We start from the raw sequence: 14,716 nt of genomic DNA, 5'->3' as shown, positions 1-14,716 counted from the left end.
TACTGTGGATATAGATACTTTTGTACCTGTTTCCTCCAGCATCTTCACAAGGTCCTTTGCTGTTGTTCTGGGATTGATTTGCACTTTTCGCACCAAAGTACGTTCATCTCTAGGAGACAGAATGTGTCTCCTTCCTGAGCGGTATGACGGCTGCGTGGTCCCATGGTGTTTATACTTGTGTACTATTGTTTGTACAGATGAACGTGGTACCTTCAGGCGTTTGGAAGTTGCTCCCAAGGATGAACCGGACTGGTGGAGGTCTACAATTTTCTTTCTGAGGTCTTGGCTGATTTCTTTTGATTTTCCCATGATGTCAAGCAAAGAGGCACTGAGTTTGAAGGTAGGCCTTGAAATACATCCACAGGTACACCTCCAATTGACTCAAATGATGTCAATTAGCCTATCAGAACCTTCTAAAGCCATGACATAATTTTCTGGAATTTCTCAAGCTGTGTAAAGGCACAGTCAACTGTTTAAAGGCACAGTCAACTTAGTGTATGTAAACTTCTGACCCACTGGAATTGTGATACAGTGAATTATAAGTGAAATAATCTGTCTGTAAACAATTGTTGGAAAAATTACTTGTGTCATGAACAAAGTAGAAGTCCTAACCGACTTGCCAAAACTATAGTTTGTTAACAAGAAATGTGTGGAGTGGTTGAAAAACGAGTTTTAATGACTCCAACCTAAGTGTATGTAAACTTCCGACTTCATCTGTACATACAAGCATTTGCAAAAAAATATATGGGGGATTAGAAGTGATGCAGACAATTACATTGATGGAAGCTACAATCTATCTGCAAGATTAAAGCTGATCCACCCCCTAAAAAATTATTAAAACAAATAAAAACATTACAGAGTGGTCACATTAACATTACAGAGTAAATAATTAACATTACAGAGTAATTACATTAACATTACATAGTGGTTACATTACCATTACAGAGCAGTCACATTAACATTAGAGTGGTTACATTAACATTACAGAGTAGTCACATTAACATTACAGAGCAGACACATTAACATTACACATTTGTCACATTAACATTACACATTTGTCACATTAACATTAGAGTGGTTACATTAACATTACAGAGCAGTCACATTAACACTACAGAGCAGTCACATTAACATTACAGAGTTGTGACAACTTCACAGAGTAGTCACTTTAACATTACAGAGCAGTCACATTAACATTACCGAGCGGTCAAATTAACATTACCGAGCAGTCACATTAACATTACCGAGCAGTCACATTAACACTACAAATGAGTCACATTAACATAACAAAGTAGTCACAGTAACATTAGTGGTTACATTAGCATTACAATGTAGTCACATTAGCATTACAATGTAGTCACATTAACATTACAGAGCGGTCACATTAACATCACAGAGTGGTCACATTAACATCACAGAGTGGTCACATTAACATCACAGAGTGGTCACATTAACATCACAGAGTGGTCACATTAACATCACAGAGTGGTCACATTAACATCACAGAGTGGTCACATTAACATCACAGAGTGGTCACATTAACATCACAGAGTGGTCACATTAACATTACAGAGTGGTCACATTAACATTACAGAGTGGTCACATTAACATTACAGAGTGGTCACATTAACATTACAGAGTGGTCACATTAACATTACAGAGTGGTCACATTAACATTACAGAGTGGTCACATTAACATCACAGAGTGGTCACATTAACATCACAGAGTGGTCACATTAACATCACAGAGTGGTCACATTAACATCACAGAGTGGTCACATTAACATCACAGAGTGGTCACATTAACATCACAGAGTGGTCACATTAACATCACAGAGTGGTCACATTAACATCACAGAGTGGTCACATTAACATCACAGAGTGGTCACATTAACATCACAGAGTGGTCACATTAACATTACAGAGTGGTCACATTAACATTACAGAGTGGTCACATTAACATTACAGAGTGGTCACATTAACATCACAGAGTGGTCACATTAACATTACAGAGTGGTCACATTAACATCACAGAGTGGTCACATTAACATTACAGAGCGGTCGCATTAACATTACAGAGCGGTCGCATTAACATTACAGAGCAGTCGCATTAACATTACAGAGCAGTCGCATTAACATTACAGAGCAGTCACATTAACATTACAGAGTGGTCACATTAACAGTACAGTGTGGTCACATTAACAGAGCAGTCACATTAACATTACAGAGCAGTAACATTAACATTACAGAGCGGTGTCATTAACATTACAGAGCAGTCACATTAACATTACAGAGCAGTAACATTAACATTACAAAGCGGTGACATTAACATGACAGAGCGGTCACATTAACATTACAGAGCGGTCACATTAACATTACAGAGCGGTCACATTAACATTACAGAGCGGTCACATTAACATTACAGAGCGGTCACATTAACATTACAGAGCGGTCACATTAACATTACAGAGCGGTCACATTAACATTACAGTGTGGTCACATTAATATTAGAGTGGTCACATTAACATTACATAGTGGTCAAATTAACATTACAGAGGGGTTACATTAACATTATAGAGGGGTTACATTAACATTATAGAGTGGTTACATTAACATTATAGAGTGGTTACATTAACATTATAGAGTGGTTACATTAACATTACAGAGTGGTCACATTAACATTGCAGAGTGGTCACATTAACATTGCAGAGTGGTCACATTAACATTACAGAGTGGTCACATTAACATTACAGAGTAGTCACATTAACATTACATTTTATGTGGACTCCAGGAAGAGTAGGTGCTGCATGTGCAGTAGCTAATGGTTGCAATGTTGCAAGTTCAAATCCCCGAGCTGACAAGGTACAAATCTGTCGTTCTGCCCCTGAACAGGCAGTTAACCCACTGTTCCTAGGCCGTCATTGAAAATAAGAATTTGTTCTTAACTGACTTGCCTAGTTAAATAAAGGTAAAATAAAAATTTTAAAAATGGGGGTGTTTTGTGGTCAAATCTCATTCAAACCCTGCACTTATTAGGTCATTCGCCCTGACCTCCATAAAAGGTAGATTTTTTATATTATGAGTCACTAAACTATTAAACAGTGAGGACACCATTCGGACACCAAATCCAGAGAGAAAATATGATTTTCAGATCTTGAAAGGAATGAAGCCCTTGCAGGTTGAAAATATCCTTAAAAAAATAGACCAACGAGGGAATATAAAGGGCATAGATCCAGATTTTTTAAAAACTAACATCGTTATTCCAAATAGTATATAACTCATGAAAATTACAAGTTGTGGCCAGATAATTATTGACTTGGGAAAAAATTAAGACTTTTACCCCCCAATAGATCCCATAAAAGAATAAGCAGGTTTTTTTTGCTTTATCCCAGAAAGAAGGTCTGGAATTCTAATTGGGTGGGGCTTGGCCTCCTCTATTATATCCCAGTATGACCAATTTCCCTAAAACAGTTCTGCTATTTGTAACATTGTTTTTTCAATAATGAGTCAGTCTAGTTAAATCAGTAAATGTGATAGCAAAAGAAACATTTTTTAAGATGAGATCCACCCATGTGAACATTCCAACTTGTCTCTACCTTATTTTATCAGCCAGTGAACATTCTATTGCATCAACTCCCATACAACAAGATATATAAAAGGTGTTAAACACATAGAAAGGGGTTATCATATATCAATTTGATCAGGGGCTTGTGGGGAACAATTTAATACCCTCAAACCTTTGCCACCCCAAACTGGACACATTTTTCAGCTGGCCCATGGAGTATAAGTGGGATAGGCTGAGGAATGAAGGCAGATGGACAGACACCAAGTCTTACCATGGTCATGAGTGTCTTTCTCTATCCATCGCGGCCCCTCTCTCTCCCTCTCCCTGCCACGGTCTCTCTCCCACTCCCTCTCCCTCTGTAGCAACACAACCGACTCCATCTCTGTCTCGTTGTCCTGACTGCCAGCAGTGTTCGCACTGATGGGCAGGTGAGAAAAAAGTCAAAGGAGGAGGAAAAAAGAAGGACGAGATGAAAGAGAAAGAAACATTTCATTCAAAGGGATTATATTTAAAAAAGATTTGTCTCTTTTCCCTTCTTCTACACACAACTGTGACAGATGATACACCGGCAAGTTCCAGACCCCTGCCGTTTAAGTGTCAAGTGCTGGTATCAGAATGTCAGTGTGTTTTAATGTCAGCCTCACCAGAGCATGCCGGGAGCTAGCTACAAAGAGAACGTGAGCGCTTGTCTCTCTGCGTGTGTGTGTGTGTGTGTGTGTGTGTGTGTGTGTGTGTGTGTGTGTGTGTGTGTGTGTGTGTGTGCATGTATATGTGTGTGTGTGTTCTGGTATCCATGTATACGTGTGTGTGTGTGTGTGTGTGTGCGCGCGCGCGCGTGTGTGTGTGTGTGTGTGTGTGTGTGTGTGTGTGTGTTCTGGTATCCATGTATACGTGTGTGTGTGTGTGTGTGTGTGTGTGTGTGTGTGTGTGTGTGTGTGTGTGTGTGTGTGTGTGTGTGTGTGTGTGTGTGTGTGTGTGTGTGTGTGTGTGTGTGTGTGTGTGTGTGTGTGTGTGTGTGTGTGTGTGTGTGTGTGCATAATAGGATGTCCATGTGAGCGCTGCAGTGAGCCAAGTTGCAGTAACCAGTGCTGACCAGCGGAGGGAAAAGGCTCTCTGTGTTGTGGTTGTCAGATAAAGACCTGCTCAGTTGGCTGATTTAATATTGCTATCTAGTTCTCAGGGGGTAGGCAGAGAGAGACACAGACAGACAGACGAAAGACAGAAACTAGATTTGATTTGGATAAAATAAAAAAATGCATACAAGGAAATCACACACAGAGCCACAGACACAGTAAGTATTTAGCGCTACACCTCACCATAGCTAAGCCAACGCCACTTCCACACCACAATGATTAATAGAAGCACTGAGAGACATTTATTGGCATGTCTGATTAGATGGCTGGGAAGGTTAATTAGGTTTAAAGTAAATGAAGCCTGGTCGCTAGCTATTAGTGTGTACGTGACTGTTTTTGTTTAACTATTCTTTTGGGGAAATGTTGCCGATCCCCACGAGGACAAATGCTACTTTAGGCTTAGGGGTTAGGTTTAGGGTTACAGTTTAGTTTAGTATTAGGTTTAGTATTAGGGTTGAGGTTAGGTTTAGGGTTAAGTTAAGGCTTAGGTTAAGGGTTAGGGTTAGGGAAAATAGGATTTTGGATGGATAGCAATACAAAACTGTGAGTGTGTGTGGGCGGGGGGCTGGCAAGAGGACAGAGGTCTCTACCTCTGGTACTGAAAATACATAGAGCACAGGAGTTTGTTTCAGCCCAGAATCAGGTGGGTAGTTGCTGGGATAGAGCAGAAGGCTGCAAACCCTGTAGCCCTGTTAGACTGGAGTTTAACCACCCCTGACAGTCAAAGGCATAGAGTTTGGACTGTCACTTGTATCTACCCATCTCTATGCCAGATGGATCAACTAGTCACGAACGCACACACACACAAAGGACACACACACACACCACTTTTCAGATACTGACTGGAAAGAGGGGGGTCTTGAGTCTCCGATGCCACCGGTCCTCTCCAAAGGAAGTGGCAGCTCTGCCTGGCTGTCTGCACACGTAGAACCCCCATCTGAACCGCCGTGAGAACCATCTGCTGACACCAACTAGGGAGAAAGAGCATTATTATTGCTTGTGTTTACTTTGACAATGTAAAGTGCATTCGGAAAGTATTCAGACCTCTTGACTTTTCTTTTTGTTGCATTATAGCCTTATTTTGAAATGGATTAAATCGTTTCTTCCCCCCTCATCAATCTACACACAATACCCCATAACGACAGAGTGGAAACAGGTTTTTGGAAATGTTTGCTAATTTATCAAAAAAACGAAATACCTTATTTACATATGTTCAGACCCTCTGCTATGAGACTCGAAATTGAGCTCAGGGGCATCCTGTTTCCATTGATCTGTTTCTACAACTTGATTGGTGTCCACCTAATCCATTTTAGAAGAAGGCTGTAACGTAACAAAATGTGGAAAAAGTCAAGGGGTCTGAATACTTTCCGAATACACCGTAAGTGCTTTAACTTTCCATGTCTAAAAAGTACATTGAATTGAGAGAGAGAAAGTGAGAGAGTGAGATAACGATAAAGAGAGAGAGGTGAAGGGGTTTAGACAAACCTCAAATAACACCCTAATTCCCATTATAGTGCACTACTTTTGACCAGAATCCTAAGTTTGTCATTATACTACTAACTTGATTCATTTGGCATCATTTGAGACGCATACAGATTGTAAGTAACAAAGTCATGATTTTGGGGAATTAGTCTGTATGCTTAACAGTCTGTCGGAATTGTAAATGTGCTCATTGACTAGGTGGACACAAGACAGACACAAATACAGTCCATCATTTACACAGACGCACACACACCCTTGCTCTTATGATGGACAATTGTATGTTTGTGCTTTTCTAATAACCAATTTCTGTGTTCTATGTTTATGCTTTTCTAATACCCAATTTCTGTGTTCTATGTTTATGCTTTTCTAATACCCCATTTCTGTGTTCTATGTTTATGTTTTTAATACCCAATTTCTGTGTTTATGCTTTTCTAATAACCAATTTCTGTGTTATATGTTTGTGCTTTTCTAATAACCAATTTCTGCGTTCATGCATGTGACTGATTGAACGAATCCTCACTATCAGTATCTGCAATTTGGCAGTACGACCAGACCCTTGTTTTGAGAACGAAAGATATCTCAGTTTCAAGGTCTCAGCTTAGAAAGAAGAAGCCTCGTGAGGTATTGGTCTGTCACATGGATGAAGCACTATTGGTCGGTCACATGAATGAAGCAAACTTTAATGGTGAATTAATTATGAATGATGACTAAGCTAAATCATGCACATATAACTTGTCTGCAGTATATAAGAGAACTGCTCCGGTAGAACTGCTCAGGACTGCTCCGGTAGAGCTCCTGATCAACATGTGTACTTGGTGCATTGAGTTAGTTGGAACCTCTCCAGCATGCTGATAATAAACAATGATTCATTTAAGATTGACTTCAAGTGTTCCTGTGTAGAATTTCCACGACAATTTGCTGTCATGAACCGAATGATTAATTCTGAGCTTTCTAGTGGGGGTCTGCTAGGAAAACAGGTGGCACATTTTATGAAGCGTGAGGGAAATTCCTGTCTGACCAAAAGAGGACGAGACCCGCCCAGACCAGACAATAACTGTGAGTTTCACAGGAGACACATCATCCGCAAACAATTGAGGGACATGTCTTCTGATTTCAGTAAGTCAATTTAAATGAATTTGTATAAAAAATAAACATAAAAGTGGAGGAGGATACCACTAGTCCTAAGTCAAACAAAGTGTGAAGTGAATGTGGATGTGAGTTGTGTGAGTGAAGAGAATGTGGATGTGAAAGTTGTGTGAATGTGGAAAGTATTAAGCTGATTGAAATTGGGATAATAACAGGACTGAAATGTGCTATAAAGCTGATTGAAATTTAGATAAAATATCGAAATTTGGATATTAAGAAATATTAGTTAAGTGACTTAAATTTGGATAATAAGTACTACTTGAAAGTGTGTGTGTTATTCTATATGTATGCGGCAATACTAGAGAGTCTATAGGGACCATAGGAATTATGACTATACAGTCGTGGGCAAAAGATTTTAGAATGACACAAATATTAATTTTCACAAAGTCTGCTGCCTCAGTTTGAATGATGGCAATTTGCATATACTCCAGAATGGTATGAAGAGTGATCAGATGAATTGCAATTAATTGCTGTCCCTCTTTGCCATACAAATGAACTGCCACCCCAAAAAAACATTTCCACTGCATTTCAGTCCTGACACAAAAGGGCCAGCTGACATGTCAGTGATTCTCTCGTTAACACAGGTGTGAGTGTTGACGAAGACAAGGCTGGAGATCACTCTGTCATGCTGATTGAGTTCGAATAACAGACTGGAAGCTTCAAAAGGAGGGTGGTGCTTGGAATTATTGTTCTTCCTCTGTCAACTATGGTTACCTGCAAGGAAACACGTGTCATCATCATTGCTTTGCACAAAAAGGGTTTCACAGGCAAGGGTATTGCTGCCAGTAAGATTGCACATAAATCAACCATTTATCGGATCATCAAGAACTTCAAGGAGAGCGGTTGAATTTTTGGGAAGAAGGCTTCAGGGCGCCCAAGAAAGTCCAGAAAGCGCCAGGACCGTCTCCTAAAGTTGATTCAGCTTCGGGATCGGGGCACCACCAGTACAGAGCTTGCTCAGGAATGGCAGCAGGCAGGTGTGAGTGCATCTGCACGCACATTGAGGCAAAGACTTTTGGAGGATGGCCTGGTGTCAAGAAGGGCAGCAAAGAAGCCACTTCTCTCCAGGAAAAACGTCAGGGACAGACTGATATTCTGAAAAAGGTACAGGGATTGGACTGCTGAGGACTGGGGTAAAGTAATTTTCTCTGATGAATCCCCTTTCCGATTGTTTGGGGCATCCGGAAAAAAGCTTTCCGCAGAAGACAAGGTGAGCGCTACCATCAGTCCTGTGTCATGCCAACAGTAACGCATCCTGAGACCATTCATGTGTGGGGTTGCTTCTCAGCCAAGGTAGTGGGCTCACTCACAATTTTGCCTAAGAACACAGCCATGATTAAAGAATGGTACCAACACATCCTCCGAGAGCAACTTCTCCCAACCATCCAGGAACAGTTTGGTGACGAACAATGCCTTTTCCAGCATGATGGAGCACCTTGCCATAAGGCAAAAGTGATAACTAAGTGGCTCGGGGAACAAAACATCGATATTTTGGGTCCATGGCCAGGAAACTCCCCAGACCTTAATCCCATTGAGAACTTGTGGTCAATCCTCAAGAGGCGGGTGGATAAACAAAAACCCACGAATTCTGACAAACTCCAAGCATTGATTATGCAAGAATGGGCTGCCATCAGTCAGGATGTGGCCCAGAAGTTAATTGACAGCATGCCAGGGTGGATTGCAGAGGTCTTGAAAAAGAAGGGTCAACACTGCAAATATTGACTCTTTGCATCAACTTTATGTAATTGTCAATGAAAGCCTTTGACACTTATGAAACGCTTGTAATTATTCTTCAGTATTCCATAGTAACATCTGACAAAAATATCTAAAGACACTGAAGCAGCAAACTTTGTGGAAATTAATATTTGTGTCATTCTCCAAACTTTTGGCCACGACTGTATAAACTATTGATACTGAGGGACTATAGATGCTGTAGGGACAATGATGCTACAGTGACCATGGGTACTATGGATGCTATAGGGACTATGGATAATCAGGGACTATGGATACTGTAGAGAATATGGCAATTTTAGAGACTATAGAGGAACCTTGGCCGTGATACATATGACAGAAGAAGGCTAGAGCTAGTCTTGAGAGAAGACTAGAGCGCGGGCAAGTAACGGTACCATGCCCCGCTGACATCTGTCTGTAGGCATTTATAAGAGAAGTGTCTACGTCTGTCTGCAGCCACTACTAATAGCACGTGTGTAACGATAGTCTACGTGGTCTAAGAACCACTGATGAAAGCACAAAGTGTTATTGTAGGCATTTAGAGTCGTTGATGCACATGAGTGGTGTGGATGTCTGTAGGCATTTATGATCTGTAACGTTATATAGGGAATCTGTGTATGTGAGAGATATGAAAGAAGAAAGTACTATTCTCGAATATGCTGTTAAATAGAATAACCTTAGTAAATATATAAACTCCTGTATGAATAGAACACTAGTCTAAAGGAGGAATTGGTGAAGAAAAGTATACTTGGTTACTAGAGATTTGATAAAGTAGCAATGGAGAAAAATAATAATAACAATAATAATAATATACAACTTGCACATCCACACATAGACTGATGTAAGTGGTGTAAAAAGTATTCAGAGAAATTTTCAGAGTGGTCCCTTTATGGATCATTTGATAAAGATAAAGTTGAAGTTAAAGCATTGTGACTGTCTAAACGATCTGGGAAATAGAGTCTCAGACAACATTTGGTGTTTATCCACTTTTGGTGAAGGTAGAGGACTTGACTTACCCCTAACCAATAAAACTAGAAATAGAACCAATGAATGTTGAACATGATTTTCGGTTAACTAAACTTAAGGCTAAAATGTATTGTACTCCCGATGGAGTTTTCATTGATATCCCAAATGATGATGTTCTAAACCAATTTGTGACTATGCAAAATGGAAACTTTCCCTGGCTATGCTGTCTCAGGTGCCAGACTTATTGCGGACAGAGCACACCATCTGCAGGGGACTGATAGTGCCAGCGCAGTTATTGTGAAAGTTGATCCCAGAAAGAGACAGGCCTTGAGAGCTACATTTAAAAAAGAAGCTCCATCCAAAGTGTCTCTCTTCCCTTCTGAATTGGCCAATATATTTTATAAATTCAGCGCAATACATGTTTATCTTAAAATAAGAGATTTAATAAGTATGAAGCAGAAAGTGAATATCCAACAGAAATGTGAAATAAATATATAGAGTAACATTGTTAGGGTAGTCTCAAATTAAAACAATGCCTTCCAATATGGAGAAAGTTATCATGTTTGTTTTGTTTTAAACCTTGCAATATGGGGTAAAGCAGAACATTGTTTGAGAGTCCTAGTTGAGGGAAACAGATATACACTGCTCAAAAAAATAAAGGGAACACTTAAACAACACAATGTAACTCCAAGTCAATTACACTTCTGTGAAATCAAACTGTCCACTTAGGAAGCAACACTGATTGACAATAAATTTCACATGCTGTTGTGCAAATGGAATAGACAAAAGGTGGAAATTATAGGCAATTAGCAAGACACCCCCAAAAAAGGAGTGATACTGCAGGTGGTGACCACAGACCACTTCTCAGTTCCTATGCTTCCTGGCTGATGTTTTGGTCACTTTTGAATGCTGGCGGTGCTCTCACTCTAGTGGTAGCATGAGACGGAGTCTACAACCCACACAAGTGGCTCAGGTAGTGCAGTTCATCCAGGATGGCACATCAATGCAAGCTGTGGCAAAAAGGTTTGCTGTGTCTGTCAGCGTAGTGTCCAGAGCATGGAGGCGCTACCAGGAGACAGGCCAGTACATCAGGAGACGTGGAGGAGGCCGTAGGAGGGCAACAACCCAGCAGCAGGACCGCTACCTCCGCCTTTGTGCAAGGAGGTGCACTGCCAGCGCCCTGCAAAATGACCTCCAGCAGGCCACAAATGTGCATGTGTCTGCTCAAACGGTCAGAAACAGACTCCATGAGGGTGGTATGAGGGCCCGACGTCCACAGGTGGGGGTTGTGCTTACAGCCCAACACCGTGCAGGACGTTTGGCATTTGCCAGAGAACACCAAGATTGGCAAATTCGCCACTGGCGCCCTGTGCTCTTCACAGATGAAAACAGGTTCACACTGAGCACATGAACACATGTGACAGACGTGACAGAGTCTGGAGACGCCGTGGAGAACGTTCTGCTGCCTGTAACATCCTCCAGCATGACCGGTTTGGCGATGGGTCAGTCATGGTGTGGGGTGGCATTTCTTTGTGGGGCCGCACAGCCCTCCATGTGCTCGCCAGAGGTAGCCTGACTGCCAATAGGTACCGAGATGAGATCCTCAGACCCCTTGTGAGACCATATGCTGACACATGCACATTTGTGGCCTGCTGGACGTCATTTTGCAGGGCTCTGGCAGTGCACCTCCTTGCACAAAGGCGGAGGTACCGGTCCTGCTGCTGGGTTGTTGCCCTCCTACGGCCTCCTCCACGTCTCCTGATGTACTGGCCTGTCTCCTGGTACCGCCTCCATCCTCTGGACACTACGCTGACAGACACAGCAAACCTTTTTGCCACAGCTCGCATTGATGTGCCATCCTGGATGAACTGCACTACCTGAGCCACTTGTGTGGGTTGTAGACTCCGTCTCATGCTACCATTAGTGTGAGAGCACCGCCAGCATTCAAAAGTGACCAAAACATCAGCCAGGAAGCATAGGAACTGAGAAGTGGTCTGTGGTCACCACCTGCAGAATCACTCCTTTTTTGGGGGTGTCTTGCTAATTGCCTATAATTTCCACCTTTTGTCTATTCCATTTGCACAACAGCATGTGAAATTTATTGTCAATCAGTGTTGCTTCCTAAGTGGGCAGTTTGATTTCACAGAAGTGTGATTGACTTGGAGTTACATTGTGTTGTTTAAGTGTTCCCTTTATTTTTTTGAGAAGTGTATATAGAGACTAGTGAAAGTAACAAAGTGAATTGTACTATTAAATGGCTTTCAGATAGCACTCTAATAATGCAATATCTTAGTAATTTGATAAGTAAATGTTTCAATACAAGGTCACATGATGAACAGAGGGATTGAGCATTGGAACTGATATTAAGTTAGAGGCCGCCATCTGGTGTTTGGGTTAGAGATAAGTTACCTGTGGAACAATAGATAGCAGCCAGTACTAACTGAACTCAGGCTGTAAGGGACACAGTGGAGAAATTTGGGACAGAGGTATAAATAATTGAATAAGACACGTAGTTGACAATTCCCAATTATTATAATCAATTCTATAGTTTGGGTAGCACCAGTGATCTAAGAAGGTAATGTCATCTAAAACAATCTGTTTCCATTGCGTGGAAATGTGTCCAGAATTGAAGCAGATTCAAGTAAATGTTTTTAATACCAAATATTGAGTTGATAAACCAGCACCAATTTTTTAAAGGTCCTAGCAAATTTCTTGAACAACAGGTTTCATATTTTGACTAGTTTATGTCCCAGCGACAGTTTCTACAGAACTGTATGTCAACGCCACAGGTCAAACCGATTAAGATTACAAGAGAGGGGCTCTGGGATTGTTTACTTCAGAAGGTGCCTATTAAGCTTTACGGGAAACCGTGTCATCTGATGTGTCTGAAGTACAATTCTGTATACGCATGGTTTTATCAAAACTTTCTGACCAAGATGCAGTAGGACTGATTAAAATTTAATACAGTGAAAACTAAGTACATGTTTATTTTCTTTCTTCCAGGACTGATGTTGTTTGGCTCCCTGACCCTGTAACTCTGCGGTGAGCTCATCAAGATGATAGGGGAGTATAAACTCATTTGGGGGGGAATGGTTTGATCTGTGTGTTGTTGTGTGTGTTGTTATTCTCTTTGACATTTGTCTTAGACATTTGTATTAAGAATATTGGTTGTAGCAATAATTTGTCATAAATTATTCACTCTACTGCATTTCTGATTCAGGAAATCCAGACAAACTAACCGACTGACTGTCTAAACGACTGACTGACTAAACGATTAAATGACTGACTAATCTAAACGACTTACTAAAAGATTAAACGACTAAACAACCGACTGACTAAACGACAAAGCGACTAAACAACCGACTGACTAAACTACTAAGCAACTGACTAAGCGACTACACCAAGCGACTGACTAATTGACTAAGCGACTGACTAAACAACTGACTGACTGACTACAGGACTGACTAAACAACTGACTGACTGACTACAGGACTGACTAAACAACTACAGGACTGACTAAACAACTACAGGACTGACTAAACAACTAAAGGACTGACTGACTGACTAAACAACTAAAGGACTGACTGACTAAAGGACTGACTGACTAAAGGACTGACTGACTAAAGGACTGACTGACTAAAGGACTGACTGACTAAAGGACTGACTGACTAAAGGACTGACTGACTAAAGGACTGACTGACTAAAGGACTGACTGACTAAAGGACTGACTAAACAACTAAAGGACTGACTGACTAAACAACTAAAGGACTGACTGACTAAACAACTAAAGGACTGACTGACTGACTAAACAACTAAAGGACTGACTGACTGACTGACTACAGGACTGACTGACTGACTAAAGGACTGACTATAGGACTGACTGACTGACTAAAGGACTGACTATAGGACTGACTGACTGACTAAAGGACTGACTACAGGACTGACTGACTGACTGACTAAAGGACTGACTACAGGACTGACTGACTAAAGGACTGACTGACTAAAGGACTGACTGACTAAAGGACTGACTGACTAAAGGACTGACTGACTAAAGGACTGACTGACTGACTACAGGACTGACTAAACAACTGACTGACTGACTACAGGACTGACTAAACAACTACAGGACTGACTAAACAACTACAGGACTGACTAAACAACTAAAGGACTGACTAAACAACTAAAGGACTGACTGACTGACTAAACAACTAAAGGACTGACTGACTAAAGGACTGACTGACTAAAGGACTGACTGACTAAAGGACTGACTGACTAAAGGACTGACTGACTAAAGGACTGACTGACTAAAGGACTGACTGACTAAAGGACTGACTGACTAAAGGACTGACTGACTAAAGGACTGACTGACTAAAGGACTGACTGACTAAAGGACTGACTAAACAACTAAAGGACTGACTGACTAAAGGACTGACTGACTAAAGGACTGACTGACTAAAGGACTGACTGACTAAAGGACTGACTGACTAAAGGACTGACTGACTAAAGGACTGACTGACTAAAGGACTGACTGACTAAAGGACTGACTGACTAAAGGACTGACTAAAGGACTGACTGACTAAAGGACTGACTAAACAACTAAAGGACTGACTGACTAAACAACTAAAGGACTGACTGACTAAACAACTAAAGGACTGACTGACTGACTGACTACAGGACTGACTGACTGACTGAC

The 14,716-nt window shown here is 41.1% G+C and overlaps 1 protein-coding gene across 2 annotated transcripts in view; it reads right to left on the bottom strand.

Moving 5' to 3' along the window:
• Positions 1 to 14,716, bottom strand: part of LOC129821737 (segment polarity protein dishevelled homolog DVL-3-like) — a 65,348-nt gene that overhangs the window by 13,703 nt on the left and 36,929 nt on the right. The window contains exons 3-4 of one of the 2 annotated variants that reach the window (XM_055879353.1): positions 5,524 to 5,669; positions 3,837 to 3,982 (exon numbers count right to left, since the gene is read on the bottom strand). In XM_055879353.1, the coding sequence (XP_055735328.1) occupies positions 3,837 to 3,982; positions 5,524 to 5,669 (292 nt within the window). The remainder of the gene's footprint in view (positions 1 to 3,836; positions 3,983 to 5,523; positions 5,670 to 14,716) is intronic. The other variant, XM_055879354.1, reaches the window with a different exon arrangement.

The sequence above is a fragment of the Salvelinus fontinalis genome, chromosome 24 (assembly GCF_029448725.1).
Source record: "Salvelinus fontinalis isolate EN_2023a chromosome 24, ASM2944872v1, whole genome shotgun sequence".
Classification (NCBI taxonomy): domain Eukaryota; kingdom Metazoa; phylum Chordata; class Actinopteri; order Salmoniformes; family Salmonidae; genus Salvelinus; species Salvelinus fontinalis.
Note: the sequence above shows the minus strand (reverse complement) of the source record. Positions and strands in the feature narration are given on the sequence as shown.